Below are 20,143 nucleotides of genomic sequence, written 5' to 3'. Positions count from 1 at the left end.
TGACATTAAATAGACCAAACTACTAATCGATTGATGTAGAAAATAACCGACCAATCAATTAACAATAAAAATCATGTTGGTTTGGTTTGATAAAAATACACCACATGCAGTTTTATTCATTGTTTGCTCTGTTGATTGATCCAATCTAATTAATCTGTTTAATCCACGACAGCAAACACGTTAAAACGAGCTTAAATGTTTCTGTGTGACAGATATTAAATCTACTAATTTATAAGAAAACTGCCATCATTTCATCATGCAATTGCTAACGAGGAGAAGAGGAAATGAGGAATCTGTTTACTTCATGAATATCTGACACTAAACAATCATTAGACATTGGTTAAATGCAGATGTTTGTGGTGTCTGCAGCTGTTAAACCACAGCTAACAGAGGTGGACGAGGTCACCTGCTGCTCAGAAACCAGAACAGGTGTCAGACTGCAGATTCATAATTACGACCGAACGCCTCGTCCTTCATCTTCCTTCTTTAAATCTGACTTTATAATGAGGTTACGGGAACGCCGGATGAAAAAAATGATGAATTTGGGACTGAGAGAGAGCGTCAGACGGATGGAAAAGGTCATAAAAAAAGATGCAGGAGGAGGAAGAGAAGAAAATATGATGCAGAAAGAATCAAAAAGCTGAATGACCGTCGGACAGAAAGAAAGAATGAATGAATGAAAGAAGAGGGGAAAAGATGCAGACGAAAACCCAGACAGGCGGACGGGAAAAGGTGAACGAAGTGGAAAAAAAAAAGAAAAGAGTGGATTCACAATCAGCCCATGTCTGCATCACTCCTCCTCGTCTTCCTCCCTCCCTCCATTTTGTCGTCCTCCTCCGTCTGATGCTGTTCCAACACCTTCGGGGCTTCAGCCTCACATCCACCATCCGACTCGCTAATGCTGCTGCAGCGCAATCAGCCGCCAAGACGGGAGGAAAAAAAAGAAAGAGAAACCGAAACAAAGAGCGGCTCTGTCTCGTGTGGCTGAACGTGACTCAGAAACTCTACGAGGACGTCCGATTGAAGCTCTTTAAGTCCCGTCAATCGATGAATTCTCGTCGTCGATCTGTTTCCTCTTTTACCTCCTGAAAGGCTTCAGGTTCAGGTTCTCCAACATTTGCAAAATCACAAGTTTAAAGATCAAGAACGAGGTCGTTAGACGCAGATTTAAGAACGCGTGTCTCTTCCATCGCCCCTTCCCTTGACAAATGTAAACACCGTAAAATTAGCACAAGAAAAGCTTAAAATACACGGAAATGTCAAACCAGACGCGCTGTTTATCTGCATTTTATATCCATTATGTTGTGTTAACTTTTTTGCTGTTGTTTCAAGTCGTTTTAAATACAGAGAAGGGGTGGACAAATAATCGATTATAAATGACGATTTAGGTTTTCCACCATTAAATAAACACAATTTACTGAAATTTAAAACACAGAGCCCTTGTAGATAAAATAGCATCCATAAAATAAGGAAATCTGACATTAGAACGTCTTATTTCACGTTTTACAAACTAATCTTTGGTCTCTCAGCTGTCTAAGCTGCTGCAGTAACTGATGGAGACTAGACGCTTCTCCGTGCACAGACACAGAACTAGCTTCTACTGAAATCACCAAAACTTGTACAAAACTAATCAAAAATTGTCCAAAATGACTCAGAATTTGTCAGTTTTGTGATTTTTACGTCAAATTCAGAAAATCTGACCTTACTTCTTTCTGTTCAAACTAATTTTTCTACTGTAGCCTGAAATCCCCCAAATTTGTCCCAAACTAATCAAAATGTGTCCAGAACAACTGAGAATTTGTCTGATTTGAACTTCTTAATTTGAACTTTTAAAGTCAAATTAAGTAAATCTGACATTAGAATGTCTGATTTCCTTCTGTTTAAAACTATTTTTGGGCTTAAAAGGGTCAGAAAGTGTTTTTCTTTTAAGGCAAGCTACTGATATTCAGGAAACAACTGATGGAGACTAGAAGCTTCTCTGTGCACCTCGTTAGCTTCTAGCTAGCAGGTGAGGCCTTCAGGGAACATCTGTAAATTGTAGTGTCCACCAATAAGACACAATTTGGGTGCAATGATTCAGCCTCTGAATTCAAATTAAGATTACTGAGTCTCATTTTGATGCGAATAAAATGTAGAAACATAGAAGCAGGAGCAGCACTTTTTGGTTGCAATCGTGCAACCATAACACTGAAAATATGAATAGTTTTGTCACTTCTGGTCTAATTCGTCACACTTCATGTGAAATAATAGACTTAGTGGATCATGCAGTTTGCTTTACTTTGGAAAAACATGCAGAACACTGGGATAAACCTGATATAAAATCAAACCTAAGCAGCTCAGAACACCACGAGTAAGCAGAGTTCATGCAGATACTGTCAGCTAGTTGTGTTTTACCAACAGAACAAAGGCGCAAAATTAAATGTAATAGAATATGAGATAAATCCAGACAGCGACTTACACTGAGACGAAACAGAACAGTGGAGGACAGATTCTACGCTTGCATGTGAAGTGTTTTGATGAATCCAGCCACCGCTGTGTGAATTATTGATGAGGAGAATATCAGATCAAGGGCTTCATAATTTCTGTCCAAATCCAGCAGCTAATGTGTCTTTTCCAAACAGCCTGAGCAAAGACAAATCAAAGCCGCCCGTTGTCGCTGCATACAAACACATTATTGGAATAATCGCAGTCAAAGTGGTCGACGTTTGAGGGCCGTCGCTCCCTGATGAACTGTGCAGGATGAATTATTCAGTTACAGTTGGAAAAAAAGGACAGAAATGAGTGGAAGCTGTGCACGGTTGTGGCTGTTAGCTGCTAATTTTCTGCACCTGATGTGTTTGAGGTGCATGCATAGGAGCTAACACGCTACCGGTGACATAAATTCTTTATCCTGAGGCTGTTTTTTCAAATAAGTATCCCCAATTTTAAGCAGATGCACAGTTAACAGGCCAAAGTTTGAGTTTTGTGGGTCAAAGACACTTTAAAGAATGTAGAAATACAGTAAACCTAGCATAGCATAGCATAGCATAGCAAAGAGTCAGTCTGCAAACTCACAAATAGACCAGTTTATTATGCTGCACAGTGTTTTACACTGAAATGGGTCCGAAAATTCGTATTTTTTATTTTAAAAAAAGCTACTGATATTCAGAAAACAACTGCTTTGTTGATGGAGACTAGAAGCTTCTCTGTGCACAAGCGCCTAGCTCGCTTCTACTGTGTCCTGAAATCACAAAAAATGAATTCAAAACTTGTTCAAAATAACTCAGAATTTGGGATTTTTAACCTTTACAGTCAAATTCAGTAAATCTAACATTAGAACTCTTCATTTCAGTCTTTTGAATGTAGTTTTTAGTCTCAAAGCTGTTTGATGTGCTGCAGTAACTAATGGAGACGAGAAGCTTCTCTGTGCACAAGCACCTAGCTGTGTCCCAAACTAATCAAAACATGCCCCAAACAACTCAGAATTTGTCATGTTTCTACTTTTAAAGTCAAATTAACTAAACCTGACATTAGAACGTGGCATTTCCTTCCGTATAAATGAATTTTGGGGGGCTGAAATGGGTCAGAAAGTGTCCAATTGTAGCCTGAAAATCACCAAAACTTGTCCAAAGTTAATCAAAATGTTTTCATAATTCCTGTGAATTTATCGATTTTCTACTTTCAAAATCAAATTATGTAAATCTGACATCATAATGTCATACTTTCTTCTGTTCAAAATAGTAGTAGACTAGAAGCTTCTCTGTGCATACATCTAGCTAGAGTCCACTGTAATAAAAAAGCCACATCCAAAACCTGCTCAAAACAACTCAGAATTGGTCATTTTTTTACTTTTAAAGTCAAACTAATTAAATATAAGATTATATTGTCTTATTTACTTCCATTTAAACCAATTTTGGGACTGAAATGGGTCAAAGTGTCCAATTGTAGCCTGAAAATCACCAAAACTTGCAGAAAATTAATTTCTCTGCTGCAGTAAATGATGAAGACTAGAAGCTTCTCTGTGCACACACCAAGCTAGATTCCACTGTAGCATGAAATTAAAAAAAAATCACATCCAAAACTTGCTCAAAACAACTCAGAATTGGTCAGTTTTCTACTTTTAAAATCAAACTAATTAAATACAACATTATTTACTTCCATTTAAACCAATTTTGGGGCTGAAATGGGTCAAAAAGTGTCCAATTGCAGCCTGAAAATCACCAAAACTTGCAGAAAATTAATTTCTCTGCTGCAGTAAATGATGAAGACTAGAAGCTTCTCTGTGCACATGCAGCTAACTTCTACTACAGAAATCACAAAATGTTGTCCAAAACTAGTAAAAAAAAAAAAAAACTAACCAAAGCGTGAACTGGAGAGTAAATATCAACTTTATCATAACGCTGAACCACTGACTCTGATTCTTTTTAACAAATTTGATGCAACAGAAATGAAGCAGAACAAATTTACGTCCACTTTATCGGATTCTTCGGTTAATGTTTTGCTTTTTTTAAGGAGCTCAGTGACCTAGAAAGAATCTAAATGAAGCTTCAGTTAGTTTATGTTTGTGTCAGATGTCGAGATGAGACTTTATAGCGGGCATCATTTGGACTTTCCGCTGTAAAACTCTGCCGTTTTATGTGCATCCTTTGTCCGATCAACACTTCCAGCAGCTCCAACTGGCTTTTATTGATTCTGTCCAGCGAAGATAACGGTTACAGGACTGATAAAACTAATCCATGATGAAAGTCATATGGCGGCAAAAAAACAACCCCGCTTTAAAGTGAAGCAGAATAAAGGTTATGGCGTATAAACGTTTTTATGACGGTTGATTCTGAGGAGCAAAGGCGACGGAAGCCGTAAAACGAGGTAAAGTCAGGTCAGCAGGCTGGAAAAATTACTCCCCACATTACTGCATTTAAAGCAGTAAAATGTCATTATTTTACGGATAACTGCTGTGGTTTGGAGGAAAAAAGTTTATATAACAGACTGAAAAACGGTAAATGATTTGTCCAGATGCTATTGCTATTGTTCTCATGTTTTGCTAAATTTCAGATCATCAAACAAGGGATTAATTCACAAGTGGACTGTTTTTAAAAGCCACAACTGTTGATAGTTTACTTAATAAAGTTCTTTTACAATGTGTGAACATAAAAATACAGTTTAAACTATGTTAAAATCAGCTAAAATGTCAACATTTTACTAATATTTGTACAGTAAATGATTATTTAGCTGTACAATTCCACATTTTCCCTTGTCTATTTGTTAGTTTGCAGACTGAATATATAAAGGTAATTATTTATAAAAAAAATAGAAAAAAGCCAGAACTGTAGATAAACTTTTATCAGTTTGTGATAAACTGTATTTAGATCAGATAAAACATCGATATTTTACTGAAAACCTCCAAATAACAGTAAAAATAGTTAATAATTCAGATTTCCCCTGTTTTTCCCAGTCCTAGATAATATGGAATGAAACAATGTTATAAAAGACGTTTTAATTCACATTTTGACAGTTAAAAGACAAAAAACTGAAAAAAATCTGTATTTTTACAAATAGGTGTGTGCCGACCGTAGAATTATTATTTATTATTTTATTTAAACCATGAAATTACAGTTTACAGCAGCGGAAATAGTAAATGATTCAGATTTTCTAGAAGTCCTAGAGAGTATAGAAGAAAATAACCTAAAATAAACCAGAATTAATTCATATTTTGACTGTTAAAAAACAAAGAAAACAAGAAAAACTGAAAACAAATGTGCATTTTTACAAATAGTTATATGCTGACTGCAGAATTAAATTAATTTATTATTAAACGGTTTGCTAGTAAATTTTATATTTTACTTATACATAAATAATAGATAATAAATACATTTAAACTGTTATTTTTTTTACACATTTTCCCTTTTCTTAAACAGATAATATCTAGTAGAATCTCATAAAAACAAGTATTAATTTGTTAATTCACATGGAAACATGAATATTTGCAGATGTTTGTAGCTATTTCCAGCCGTTTATACAGCTGTACGGCGTTGGAACGTTTGTATTCTGTATTTTCTATCAGACTTCCAGGGTGTTTGCAGAGCAGTCGGTGTTTCTACGTTTTCCAGAAGCGAGCGTTTCTGCAGCTCTAACGAGGACGGGAGAAACGGAGGCAGTAAATGGACCAGCGGAGCAGATTATGTGGAGCATGTGATGCTTCTGTTTACACCTCGGCCTCCACCTGAGCGCCGCCGAGCGTCTGGAGGGTGATTCATCGATCTGCTGATTCATTCACTGAGTCCTCTGGAGGCGTTACAACCGAGAAACGAGCCGCCGATGGTTTTTATTAATGGAAAACAAACCGAGCAGACCTGCACCTGCTGCGACTAAAACCGTCTGACGCATCCCACACCGTGTTTGTTTTCAGCAACCATTTATTAACATTTATTCTCCACTGAAATTCCTCCTTTTGCTAATTTCTGATCCGTAAAACCAGACAAATGTGAAACATTATTGGCTCAGAGTACATCGGGATATTTTAAAACGTCTTTCCAGCTGCAAACACAGAAATCTTTTTCAAAAACAGCTGTTGTTTTCCTCATTACACGACATAAATAACACTGAATAGATTAAGATTTGAACATCTGTGCTGGATTTCAGTTCAGAAAAAACAATATTATAACAGCTTGCTTGACTATGTTGACAGTTTAGTGGTGCAGATGTATAATTAAATAGAAACTACATGAAAAAGAACACTTCAGTAAACTGGAAGAGGCTAAACTGGTGGTGCAACCAGGTACTATCGGTCATCCATTGTCTGACGTTTTATCAGAAAAGTAGTGAGAAGTAGGCGAAAATTTGGTCTTTTGTGGGTTTGTTGATAAATTGAGAAGAGGTATACTGACAGTTTTATCCTTAAATAAAGTGAAAGTAAAGTTCGTTTTGAAGCGGTGTTGATGTGAAAATGGCTCCTGAGATTGATGGAAGCAGATTTTTTTGCTCAGGATGATTTAGAATTCACAAATTAGACAACCTCCGCTGCTTTGATTCTCTCCATTTCCTTTCAGTCTGTCTTGTGCACAGGCATGCGATGCTAAGTTGCTCTTTTAAGCAGGGTTGGCAGAATTTTTTTTCCACGGCATTCAACATGCATCATCTTAAATATCTCGTCTGAGCATGACGGGACGATCAAACGGAAAACAATTTCAAATATCTGCCAACTCAGGGTCTGCCGGAACTCCAGACAGAATAAACATTCAGCGTTTAGGAAGCGAGGCCTTTTTACTGCTGCTGTCTGCTGCAGCGCTTCCAAAAAAATCCTCCCACTTCAGCCATTTTATGAAAAGAAATAGGAGGAGAGTATGTACGTCCCACGTCGGTTGTGAATTCTGGAAGAGTGACTGATTAGGAAACATCATAATTGCGTTGCATTTCCCGCTGAGATCATCTATTATGTTACACTTCATTCCACATTCAACGCACAGTCTAGACCAGACTAATTGAGTGTCTATGCTGTTGATTCAGACTATTAACCATCTGTGCCTCTCTCCTCTCTCCTCACCCCGGCCACCTTCATCCCCCTCTCCTCTGCAGGAGTTTGGAGGTCGAGTAGGATGCTGAGTATCTTTCCTCCTCGCCACTGCTCTCCACCCAGCTCTCCATGACCTGAGAGCACCAGCACAGCGGGAGGAACGAAACACCAGAGCGAGAGAGGAAGAGGAGGGCAGCAGGCCAGGGAAGGCAGAGGAAGGAGCACCCTTTTTTAGTTCTTATTGTTTGTTTTCCCCTTTCTGAGATGGCGGCGACGGAGGCCAGTGCGGCGCCGGTGGTCCAGGAAGACGGAAAAACCCCCGAAAGCAAGCCGGCGGAGGCGGAGCAGCCGGCCAACAACGCAAACTCAGAGACTGTGAACAGCGAGGTTGTCGATAAAGATGGCACGGCTGTCAACAGTGAGGTTGTCGATAATAAAGAGACTGTGAATAACGACACAGCGGCGGCGGCGGCTGCAGGAACCGAGGAGGGAGGAGCGGTGGCGGCGGCGAGCGAGGAGGCGGCACCCGCCCAGAGCTCGGAAAACGCCTCCTCCGCCGAGCCCAAGACCTCGTTCCTGGACTCCTTCCTCAACAAGAGCGGCCTGGGGAAGGTGATGGGAGGACGGAAGAAGAAGGACCAGGAGAGCGCCGCCGAAGGAAGCGAGAAGGAAGCGGAGAAAGGAGGTGAGGAGGCCGCAGCGGCCGAGGGAGGCACAGAAGGCGAAGAGGCGACGGAGAAGGCGGCAGAAAATGGCGAGAAGGAGGACGAGAAGAAAGCCGAGAAGGGCAAACCGACAGAGGCCAAATCCACAGTCCGAGATCTGATCAGGAAGCCGGTGGCGAGGATCTTCTCACATCGCAGCACCGAGAAGAAGGACGGCGCCGCCTCAGAACCCCTGAAACAAGTAAAGGTTCGGTCCAAGTCCTTGGATAGGCTCGAAGATCCAGAAGCACTTAACACCACCGCAGACTCCACCATCGAGGAGGGAGGAGCCGCCGGAGGAGCAGAAGGAGGCGCCGATGGAGAGCAGAAAGCCTCGTCCTCCTCAGCGACTACCAAGCACATGAAGCGCTGGCACTCCTTCAAGAAGCTCATGGCCCAGAAGGCCCACAAGAAGAGCGGCGGTGAGGACGGCAAGGAGGATGGAGCAGACGGAGGGGAAGGAGGCGGCGGCGACTCCTCCACACTCGACTCCAAGGAGTCCGGCCAGAAGAGGTGGAAGCTGAAACGCTCCTGGACCTTCCAGGGCTTGAAGAGAGACACGTCCATGGTCGGCATCAGTGGCAAGACCAAGAGCTCCGACAAAGACGGCACCGACAAGACGGAGGAGGCAGCAGCGGGAGGAGCAGAGGGCGGTGAGGAGGCGAAGGCAGAGGGAGGAGCCGACGAGGCTAAGACAGAGGGCGGCGAGGAGAAAGCAGAAGGAGGCGAGGAGGAGAAGGCGACCGGAGGTGGAACAGTGACGCAACACGCCAACGAGATCTGGACCTCCTTCAAGAAGCGCGTCATCCCCAAGAGCAAACGCGCCAACACGGAGTGCACCCCTGGTGCCGAGGAGGACGCCGCTGCAGCTGCCGCCTCCGGTAAGATACAATCCACGTTTCCAAAAGTTTACACACATTTTTAAGTGTTTCTAGGAGATTCACAGAGAAGCAGTTTCTCTTTTAGGTTCTTAGTAGTATAGTCTTGGTGTAGTTGGTATACCCTTTGTAGTCACTTTGTCTCTACATGCTATACGTCTTAAACTATCTAAGTTTTCAGTTTCCACTAATGTGTTCTTGTTTGTGTCTTGTTTTGGTCCTTTCATGTGTTTTAAATATATTTTTGGAGCTTCAGTAGAAAGTAACTGGACTTCTCTTGTAGGTTCTTGAAAATATAGCTTTGGTATAGTTGGTATACTCCTTGAAGTCAGTCTTTGTTTGTCTCTATACGTCTTAAACTATCTAAGTTTTCAGTCTCCACAAACTCACTGTTGTTTTATGTCTCATTTTGTGTCTTCTTTTGGTTGTTTTATGCGTCTTTGGTGTATCTCAGGAGCTTCACAAGAAAGTAACTGGACCTGTAGGTTCTTGAAAGTCTTGGTGTAGTTGGTAAACCCTTTGTAGTCATTGTGTCTAGACATGCTATACATCTTAAACTATCTAAATTTTCAGTGTCCACACATTCGCTGTTGTTTTGTTTCTCGTTTTGTGTTGTCTTGATTGTTTTATGTGTCTTTGGTGTATGTCAGAAGCGCCATTAGAAAGTAACTGGACTTATCTTGTAGATTCTTGAAAGTAATTGGTATAGTTGGTGTGTACTCGTATTTATTGTGTCTGGACATGCTACACGTCCTAAACTCTAAATTTTCAGTGTCTCCACACATTCATTGTTGTTTTGTGTCTTGTTTTGGTCATTTAATGTGTCTTTAATTTATTTTTGGATCTTCAGTAGAAAGTACCTGGACTTATCTTGTAGGTTTATGAAAGTATAGTCTTGGTATAGTTGGCATACTCTTTGCAGTCAGTCTTTCTTTGTCTCTATATGACTTAAACTATCAAAACTCAATGTTTTATGTCTCATTTTGTGTCTTCTTTTGGTTGTTTTCTGTGTCTTTGGCATAGTTTGGTCCCTTTGTTGTCATTTTGCCTGGACATTGTCATAAATACTGAACTAGTCTCTACAAACTCAACAGTTTTGTCTCCTTGCCATTTTTTGTGACTTGTTTTGGTCTCTGACACGAAGCTGATGAAAATAAAAAAATGTAGCCTGAAAGAACAGCACCTTCTAAGGCTGTTCACTTAATCATGATCAGGATTATTAATTCCTACAATTATAGAGGAATTAATTAGTTCCTTCAGGCTGAATCATTTCATTTTCATCAGCTCTGTGCCTGAAAACTATACTTATGCGCACACTGAAGTGTCAAAAGAGAAGAAGTTCATGGAAACGACACAAAAACATCCAGAGTTTTGCAAAAGTTTCCATGTTTACTTGAGGTTGTTTTTACTGAAAAGAAGTCCGGTTGCTCCAAGGATTATCACAACCTGGACTAAAATATATATAAATACAAGATAAATATTGAAAAAGTTAATGGAAATGGCAAATTTTAAAATAACTTAAACCATCTTGACTGTCAGAACGACATGAAATCTTCAGTCAGCCTGAAACTGTCCAGCCTTAGCTTTCAAAGTCACTTTATTCTGCATGTCTCATTTAAAAATGTGCCAAAAAATATAGAATGTACTCCAACTACATTCTATAAAAATCAAAGAAAATCTGTGATTCTTGACACAACCATGAAGATATTAGTGACTCACTTGTAATAGAAATTCTTATGGCAAAAATTCAGGAAGTTTTCTGCTGAACTGCTGTTATCACAAAACAGACAGGTTAAACATGAAAACAAATAAAAATGTAAGTAAATACCTGCAATATGTAGAATCAGTCTTTATAACGGCTGGGGGCAATTGGAAAAGTATTGGGCATGCTGATCAAAGTTTTTTCACATTTCTATCAGGCAGTGTTTACACAGAGCAGAGAGGAGACCAGTATGGAAACTAGTAAAAAATGTTAAATATATTTGATGATATTGATTTTTTCCATTGTTGGTAAAGTCTGTGGACACTTGGAAAAATGGTGGACATGTTAATTTAGGGATTTTATTCATAATACAATTAATCAAAGAAATTCAACCTAAGCTTTTTCTTTTTTTTTTATGATTTCTATCTGTTCTGTTTCCGTAGAGCTGCAGGACTTTAAAAATTAACCACAGTGAAGGAAAATGACAGCAGCAGGAACAAAAAACAACAAGAAAATGCTGTTTGGAGCTTCCAGAGTTATGTTTGCAGGCTTTTTCTGTCACGTGCAGAGCTTCGTGTTTCATATGCCGTCAGGAGTCTACGTTTTTTTTGTGAGCATCACAATTCGAATTTATTAAAAATTCAGCCTCCGAAGCCGACAGCGAGTTCACACTCGTTTGTGTCCGTCGTCATCCGGAGAGCAGACGGGAGGTAAAGGCTGCTAACTCTGGGGGAGGTAATGTAATTGAACATTCTCCCCAAATAAAATATTGAGCAAGTGATGTGAAATTCAAATTACACTGTGGCTTCAGTCAACAGGAAAGACTAAATTTAGCCCGCATGCTGCTCCGGTCTGCATCAAGAAAACGGTGCAAAAACACAAAACTCAGAGGGCATCTGGTGTTACAACAAACTTCCACCAGAATATTTGTTTCTTGGAGTGGCTGCTGCATTTAATGTTCGCAGTTGTTGTTGAATATCAAGTTTAGTTTGGGATTTTTGTATTGAATTTGGCTGCTAAGGTAAATCTAGTCAGTGAACTCTAATAGTATGATCTTGAGCCTGGATTTGTTCTCAAAACAAAACTCTGAACACCAGTGATGTGGAGTTTATTACATCCTATAGGAGCCAAAAATTAAAGAATACAGCTTTAAATGGGAGTATTCTGATCACAGAACTTGTTAGAACCATCATCCTGCAGTCGGAAGCAGCGCTTCTCCTAAACGGCAGATTTCTGATCTGGTTTTGGAGTCGCAGAACATTTAGTTCATGTAGATGTAGTCTGTTTTAGTCCAATTGTTCTGCAGTGAAGAATGGTCTGACTGCACCTCAGTATTATTCTGCTGCTTTCTTGAACTAATCAGTCTTGCAGCAACGTGTTCTCTCAAAGTAGTAATTGAAGAATTGTTTAAATGGAATATTTGAAGGCAAAGAGGCAAAAATTGTCCTTAAAAGAGGTAATTCAACAAGAACTTAGTACACGATTCAAATCCTCTAAAACCTGAAAGTTGCTTCTGATTAGTCGAATCGTAAAACTTGCTGAAACCACCATCCTGCTGTTTCTCTTAAATGGCAGGTTTATAATCTGATTTTGGAATATTGCCTTACCTACCTTGACTCGCATATGAACATCAGTGACATCCCATTCCTAATCCAGAGGGTTCAATATGACGTCGGTCCACCCTTTGCAGCTAGAACAGCTTCAACTCTTCTGGGAAGGCTGTCCACAAGGTTTAGGAGTGAGTTTATGGGAATTTTTGACCGTTCTTCCAGAAGCTCATTTGTGAGGTCACACACTGATGTTGGACCAGAAGGCCTGGCTCTCAGTCTCTGCTCTAACTCATCCTAAAGGTGTTCTATCGGGCTGAGGTCAGGACTCTGTGCACGCCAGTCCAGTTCATCCACACCAGACTCTGTCATCCATGTCTTTATGGACCTTGCTTTGTGCACTGGTGCACAGTCATGTAGGAAGAGGAAGGGGCCAGCTCCAAACTGTTCCCACAAAATTGGGAGCATGGAATTGTCCAAAATGTCTTGGTATGCTGAAGCATTCAGAGTTCCTTTCACTGGAACTAAGGGGCCAAGCCCAGCTCCTGAAAAACAAGCCCACACCATAATCCCCCCTCCACCAAACTTTACACTTGGCACAATGCAGTCCCACAAGTATGGTTCTCCTGGCAACCACCGAACCCAGACTGGTCCATCAGATTGTTAGATGGAGAAGCGTGATTGGTCACTCCAGAGAAGGCGTCTCCACTGCTCTAGAGTCCAGTGGCGGCGTGCTTTACATCACTGCATCCCACGCTTTGCATTGCACTTGGTGATGTACGGCTTGGATGCAGCTGCTCGGCCATGGAAACCCATTCCATGAAGCTCTCTGCTGAAGCTGTTCTTGAGCTAATCTGAAGGCCACATGAAGTTTGAAGGTCTGTAGCCACTGACTCTGCAGAAAGTTGACCACCTCTTGGCACTATGAGCCTCAGCATCCTCTGACCCGCTCCATCAGTTTACGTGGCCGACCACTTGGTGGCTGAGCTGCTGTCGTTCCCACACACTTCCACTTTCTTAGAATACAGCTGACAGTTGACTGTGGAATATTTAGGAGAGAGGAAATGTCACGACTGGATTTGTTGCACAGGTGGCATCCTATCACAGTTCCACGCTGGAATTCACTGAGCTCCTGAGAGCGACCCATTCTTTCACTAATGTTTGTAAAAGCAGTCTGCATGCCCAGGTGCTTGATTTTATACACCTGTGGCCATGGAGGTGATTGGAACACCTGATTGTGATTATTTGGATGGGTGAGCCAATACTTTTGGCAGTATAGTGTATATGTAGTCTGTTATAGTTCAGTTGTCCTGCAGTAGAGAATGGTCTGACTGCACCTCAGTATTCTTCTGATCTGATATTCGGATCTAAATGAAGGATGCAGCATCGTGTTCCCTCAAAACAGTGACTGTTGTTTTGGTGGTAAATCTTCAAGGTTTCTTCTGATTATTCGAATCGTACAAGTTGCAAAAACAACCATCCTGCAGTCGGAAGCAATGTTTCTCTTAAACAGCAGGTTTTTGATCTACTTTTTGGAGTCCCTTTTTCAACTGGTTCACATAGATTCGAAGCATGCAATAGTGTCCTACACACCTGCCTCATGAAGTAAATGAGGGGGTTAGAAGCACCAAACATCCAAACTGAGTTGTTTAAAGTTTCTGTAATATTTCATGGTCTAGATTTTAGTAGCAGAGTGATCTAACCCACAATCCAAACACAGCGATACAGTGGAATGTTAGACCATTCTGGAAAACACTAAACTTTGAACCCATTTTTCTCAAAAACTACAGAAAGTGGGTCAGACCACTCTGCCTCTAACCCTTCAAATGTGCAAAGAGCTCCTTTGGAGCTCTTTGCACATAATCATTACAACTCTCATTGTTTCTGAATGAACTTTAACTCTGAACTCTTGTTTTCAGGTGAGGACGGAGCAGCAGATGAAGGCAAAGACGGCAAGTCGGCCAAAGCCAAGCGCTCGCATTTTGGCCGTGCAGTTTCCCTGAAGAACTTCATCCTGCGAAAGGGTAAATCAACCAGCGTGGACATGGGTGAAGGCGCCAAGGAGGAGGAGGAGGCGGCGGAAGGAAGCGAGGCCGCAGAAGGAGGCGAGGCGGCGGCGGAGGAGGAAGGCGGTGCAGACGGCGAGGCAGCAGCGACCGAGGAAGCCAATGACAAAGATGCAGCAGCTGCGGCCGAGAAGAAAACACCGGTGGCGGTGGAGGAGGGCAGCGGAGAGGCAGCAAAGGAGGCGGCGAAGGAGGCGGAGAAAACACCAGCCGAAGCCCCGGTGACCAACGGCGAGAACGGATGCTCCAACGGCACGGCGGAGGAAACCGCCGAACACAATCACCAGGATGAGGAGAAGACAACGGGGAGCAGCCCTGTGAAGAAGGGCAAGGAGGCGGTGAAGGACGAGGCCAACGCCAAGATCATCAACGCCGTGAACAGCGGTGAGTCAGAGCCGGACGCTGCCGAGCCGCCAATCAGCAGCAGAGACGAGGATACTAACAACAGACAGCGACAAGCAGCGACGCTAACTAATGATAGCAGCCGTCGAGAGAGTGAGCTAGTGTTAGCCGTTAGCATCGGGGAGGGTGGGGAGTCTCCGCAAAATGGAGGCTGCCGCTATGAGTCATGTGACCAGGGAGAGAGAGAGGAGGAGGAGGATGAGGAGGAGATGAGGAAGAGGGACCTCCGAGAGGCGGCGGTGGCCATCGTTCAAAACGTGATGTCAGCAGCCACTGACCAATTAGAGAGGGAGCTGTGTGTCGACAACGGCTTGAACGGCTGCTACGATTTTAGATACTGAATATTTATACTCACTCTTGAATAAAACACTTAACACACGTGCCAAATGTTACGTTACACATATCAGAGCACACAAACACGTCCAGAGAACAACTATCTGCTTTGTGAGCTGTGATCAGTCGATGTCGGTAGAAAGACTGTAAACAGAGAAACAATAAGAGGGAGTCTGTCCAGCAGTAAAAAACTCACCAGTGCAGCTCCACAAATAACAGCTGGCGTCTTCTGTTCAATCTGCACTCAGACGAAGATGTAAAAATGAGACGTTTTCAGCAGAGAACAGCAGCTTTCATGAGTCTTCTCAAGTCTGTAAGAAACAGACAGCAACAAGTCCATTTATTGATGCTCTAATAGACAAAAACTTCAGAATTTTTAAAATATTTGGCCAAAATGTAGCATACAAAAGATAGAAATGCCACAATTACCTGAATTCTCCTTGAATCTCCCACAGTGCAATGATTTCAACACCAACTTTACGGGTTTTGAAACATCTCTTCATGACTGTATGGACATTTTACCCCCATCAGAGTCCTTGCTGTACCTTTGTTTACTTTACTTTTAGCACCTAGCGTTAGCAACACAGTAATTTCTTCTGTGTCAGATCAATCTTTATTTATTTTATTGAAGTTTTAGAACTACTGAAGGAAGGAAAACGTCCACAATATGAGCCAAACAAGAGTGTCCATTTAGATAAAACACTACCAACTAGTTTAATATAAATTTACCCAGAAATACCAGGAGAGCTAGCTTAAAACTCACCTTACATTTGCAGTGGATTTATACAACAAAACACCTTTAAATAAGTTTTCTGTTCAAATAGCAGAGAGGTACATGTTATTCTTTGGGAAAAGTCAGCAAAATCTGCTTTTTTTAATTTTTTGGGGGGGTTTTAAAGCACAACTTGACGCTACATGTTAGCGGTACTATTGTTTACTTCCACTTTCCAAAACCTAAAACAAGCTAAACTAAATTGCAGCTGAATATAACCAGGTTACAATGATTTAATATGCTAAAACACAAAAATACTTTAAAAAATTGTTTAGAGTAGATTAGTCCATATGTGTTACCAACACTGGATAATATTTAGCAGGCTCTACATATTATAGATAGTTTAATATTTCCATTTTTGATCAGTCCTTTAGTCGTCGACTCGTAGTTCAGCCGATAAGTTCTTGAATTTTTGTCATGTGACTGATTGGCACAACTGAACCGCTAACGGCTTTGTACTTGTGCCAAAAAGTGCAGATTTTTTTGTTTTCTACAGAATCTGGTTAGAGTAAATATTTTATTTCTGGTGAATTTTTAAATGGGTCGTAGAGAAAATAACGCCATAACTTTAAGGTCACGTGGACTTTCAATTATTCTTTCTGTTTTTACAATTTCCGGCTAATTTTGCTTGTTTTTTTAAAAAATAACAAAACCATCGAGTCAGTTGGTGAGTCAGACCATTCTACGGTTAATATACAGATCTAATTTCCCTGCAACCAATGGATTAGTTGTTCAATTTTAGCTTCAAGCTTGCGCATATTTTACTAAACTGTTGGGCAGTTTCCCTCCGCTTTCAGTCTTTGAGCTAAGCTACGCTAACAACATCCTGACCGCAGCTCCACACTTTCCCATAAAAATGTGCACACACAGAACCACATATTTTTCTATAAATAGGCATGCAGCTTCACTGGTGATGCATGTTAGGAACGCTGCACTTTTGTCCTTTAAAGCCTTTTAAAGCAGCAGTAGCTGATAAATAAAACGTTTGTTCACCGTTAAATCACCTGCAAGAGAGAGAAAAAGAGGAGCTCAGTTCGCTCAGTTTCATTGAAATGTCAAGTTCTCGAGCGGCTGGTGCTTTTACCGAGGCCTCAGGTGTTGAGCGCAGACTCCCAGAGCTGAACTTTACGTAGACGTCAGATTAGTCGGACGTCCTGAACAGCAGCTGCAGCGGCGACACATTTGATTTGAGCTTTTATTCAGTCAATTCTGAGCAGAAAAACGAGGTAAAATTTGTTTCACACACCTGAGCAGCAGGAGGCGAACCACAAGCTCTCCTCCATTATTTATCCGTCCAGGTGAAGCTCGGCGAGGCTTCGTGTCCGGCGACCGACTCACTTTGATCCAACAGACGCCTGCGGCTGTCGCTTTGAAGCTCTTTGTGCTAAAACTGAACTCTGCTTAGCGCCCGGAGTTTGGCCTGAAACTGTGCCAGCATCTGATCTTTACTGAAACACATAAAAGCAGCTGAAAAGCACAACAAATACTCAGTTTAACCCTCTGAACTCCAACCATTTTAAACTGCAACATAAAGTCCTGCACCACAGGAAATGTCTTCTGTGCAGGAAAACACAGAGATCTTAAAAAAAAGAAACTAAAATTGAATTTCTTTGATTATTCATTTTCCCAAAACTGTAAAAACTTGGAATTAACATTTTCCAAGAGTTCACATTTTACCAACATCGGAAAATATTTAGCAGACTCCATCTACTATAGATCTTTTTTTTTTTTTACCAGTTGCTACTGGAGTTTTTTTTTAGCTCTATTTTGGTCTCCACCTAGCCTAGCCATGCTACACCCATGTTTCTGAAGGCACAAGGGTCTAGGGAAGCTCGACAGGGAGGGAGACGGGCTAAAAGGTTGTCTATCAAATCCCTCTGCAGCAATTGGGTAGGTATACAACCAATCAACGCAACGAATAGGCTGTCGTAGTTCCTAGAGCACCGGCGGATTGTGGCTAAGTCCCATTAGCTTCCCAACCAGCAGAGCCAACTGGTATATTAAGGATTTGCCATATCCCGTCGGCATAAGTCCAAATACGTCTTTCTTCTCAATGAAACACTTCAGTGCCGTCCTTTGTTTATCTTTCAAGTTGAATTTTAGCTTCAAATCTTTAAGGGCTGTGGCCAAAGCCGAGTCGAAAGATAACTGTTTATTGTGCGCCGGTTGTTTCTGTCAGAATCGTCGCGCCTCTGTCGTCACTTCGTTACACCCGCCTTCTGACTCTACACTTCATGGTGATTGGTCCGGCCAGTTTTAGGAGCATCCAGCCTCGAGCCTTATGGAGGGTAACTAGACCCACCCTGGCAGAGAATTAAATTCATTGCCGTGGGTTGTCCAGTGCGGCTAGGCTAGTCTCCACCAACTGTTGAGATAATTATTTAGCTCATTAGCTGCTAATGTGACAAATTCAAGTCAATTCAAGCCCAAAATTCACCATCTTTAAGCTCCTTTTTTGGTCTCCAGCAGCTCCTCAGGAAAACATCTGGCTCTTTAGCTGCTGATGTGACGAATTCAAGATGCTATTTACTCTGTTTTACCCAATTTTCTGGACTTTACCACTCTCTGAGGGAAATATTTACCTCTTTAGCTGCTAACATGACGAATGCAAGTTCAAAATTCACCATCATCTAAGAAAACACCTCAAATCGCGGTTGCGCTAATAAAGTGCAAACTGGCCAGCTTCTATAGAGCCTCAGTGTTGATGTTTTAAATCCCTTTTAACTGATATTGTCGTCATAAATTTGTAATATTTTGTTGTTTTTCATCGATGTAAGTTAGCTGCTTGCTCACTCTGTTGCAGTCACTGTAAATTGTGCTTTGTCCCTGCAAAATAAACCAATGAAATAATAATAACACTTTCTAAAAACTATTGCTATTAGGTCCAGGTACCATTTCTTTTGGATAAAATGTATTTTTGCACATTTGCGTTGCCTTTCCCTGCAGGTTATAGTCTTCCAGCTCTAATTTATTTTCTACAATGAAGCGTTTACATGTTAATAAGGAACTGATTTTATTTCTAAAACTGAGCTAAAAAGCTAGTTTTCTATTTAAAGTGTTGTTTTTATCGGACTGAGCTCGTCCTCTTTCCTTCTTCTTGTCTTCCAGTTCTGTTTTTATGCATTCTGAAAACAAAAAAATCCAACGAATTCTCAGAAAATTATGTTCAACTAATAAACTCTATTGAATTAGGGGAATTGGTTTTCATTTACAGTTGGTGGTATTCTAAATTAGCCAATTATTTAATAATTGGTAGCACAAGTTTTGAAGGAATTGAAATCTCGAACTAAAGATGAAGAAAAAAAGCAGATGTTAAGTTAATTCCATTACGTTATCTCAACTTGAATTTAGTATTTAAATCCACTACAGCAGACATTTCAGTTTAAATTACTAACAATATTGAATTGATGCAACACTGTTATGTCAGCACGATAACAGTAAATTAGAATAAAAACGTCACTGAAACATCCACAGCTGGTTACTGACATTAAAACACTTCTTTTTCGTGTGACAAACTTGTTAAAATATATAAATGAGTCATTATCTCGTCAAATATGCATTAAAGAAGAGAGATTAAAAACATGGCAAAAACAGCTTCAGAATCCAGTTTTTACAGAGCAGAACCTTTTCTATTGCTCTATAAATCAGGAAATACTGACAGGTTTCAGGTTCCTTTAGGTACTTTTTCAGAGTTCAGGTTCATTTAGAGTTTGAATAAAATCATTTAGAGTTACGTGTTTCAGCCTCTGTTCTCCGGATAGTTAGCCCTTTTAGCTCTGTTAGCTTTGTATCTGTTAGCTCTATTAGCTTTGTATCTGTTAGCTCTGTTAGGTTTGTATCTGTTAGCTCTATTAGCTTTATATCTGCTAGCTCTCTTAGCTTTGTATCTGTTAGCTCTGTTAGCTTTGGATCAGTTAGCTGTGTTAGCTTTGTATCTGCTAGCTCTGTTGGCTTTGTATCTGTTAGCTCTGTTAGCGTTGTATCTGTTAGCTCTGTTAGCTTTGCATCTGTTAGCTCTGTTGGCTTCGTATCTGCTAGCTCTGTTAGCTTTGTGTCTGTTAGCTCTGTTTGCTTTGTGTCCGGTCTGTTGGCTTTATAAGTTAGCTGTCTGAGCTTTGTATCTGTTAGCTCTGTTGGCTTTGTATCTGTTAGCTCTATTGGCTTTATATGTTAGCTTAGCTTTGTATCAATTAGCTGTCTTGGCTTTGTATCTGTTAGCTCTGTAAGCTTTGTATCGGTTAGTTCTCTTA

General features: G+C 40.9%; 1 protein-coding gene across 1 annotated transcript in view; it reads left to right on the top strand.

Moving 5' to 3' along the window:
* The window catches only part of si:ch211-137a8.4 (uncharacterized), a 46,667-nt gene that overhangs the window by 23,972 nt on the left and 2,552 nt on the right, over positions 1 to 20,143 (top strand). Inside the window, exons 2-3 of the mRNA XM_022202247.2 lie at positions 7,552 to 9,074; positions 14,240 to 14,770. Coding sequence (XP_022057939.2) covers positions 7,754 to 9,074; positions 14,240 to 14,770 — 1,852 coding nt within the window. The 5' untranslated portion in view covers positions 7,552 to 7,753. The remainder of the gene's footprint in view (positions 1 to 7,551; positions 9,075 to 14,239; positions 14,771 to 20,143) is intronic.

The sequence above is a fragment of the Acanthochromis polyacanthus genome, chromosome 13, assembly GCF_021347895.1.
Source record: "Acanthochromis polyacanthus isolate Apoly-LR-REF ecotype Palm Island chromosome 13, KAUST_Apoly_ChrSc, whole genome shotgun sequence".
Taxonomy (NCBI): Eukaryota; Metazoa; Chordata; class Actinopteri; family Pomacentridae; genus Acanthochromis; species Acanthochromis polyacanthus.
The sequence above is the reverse complement of the archived record's forward strand: the minus strand, read 5'-3'. Positions and strand labels throughout refer to the sequence as shown.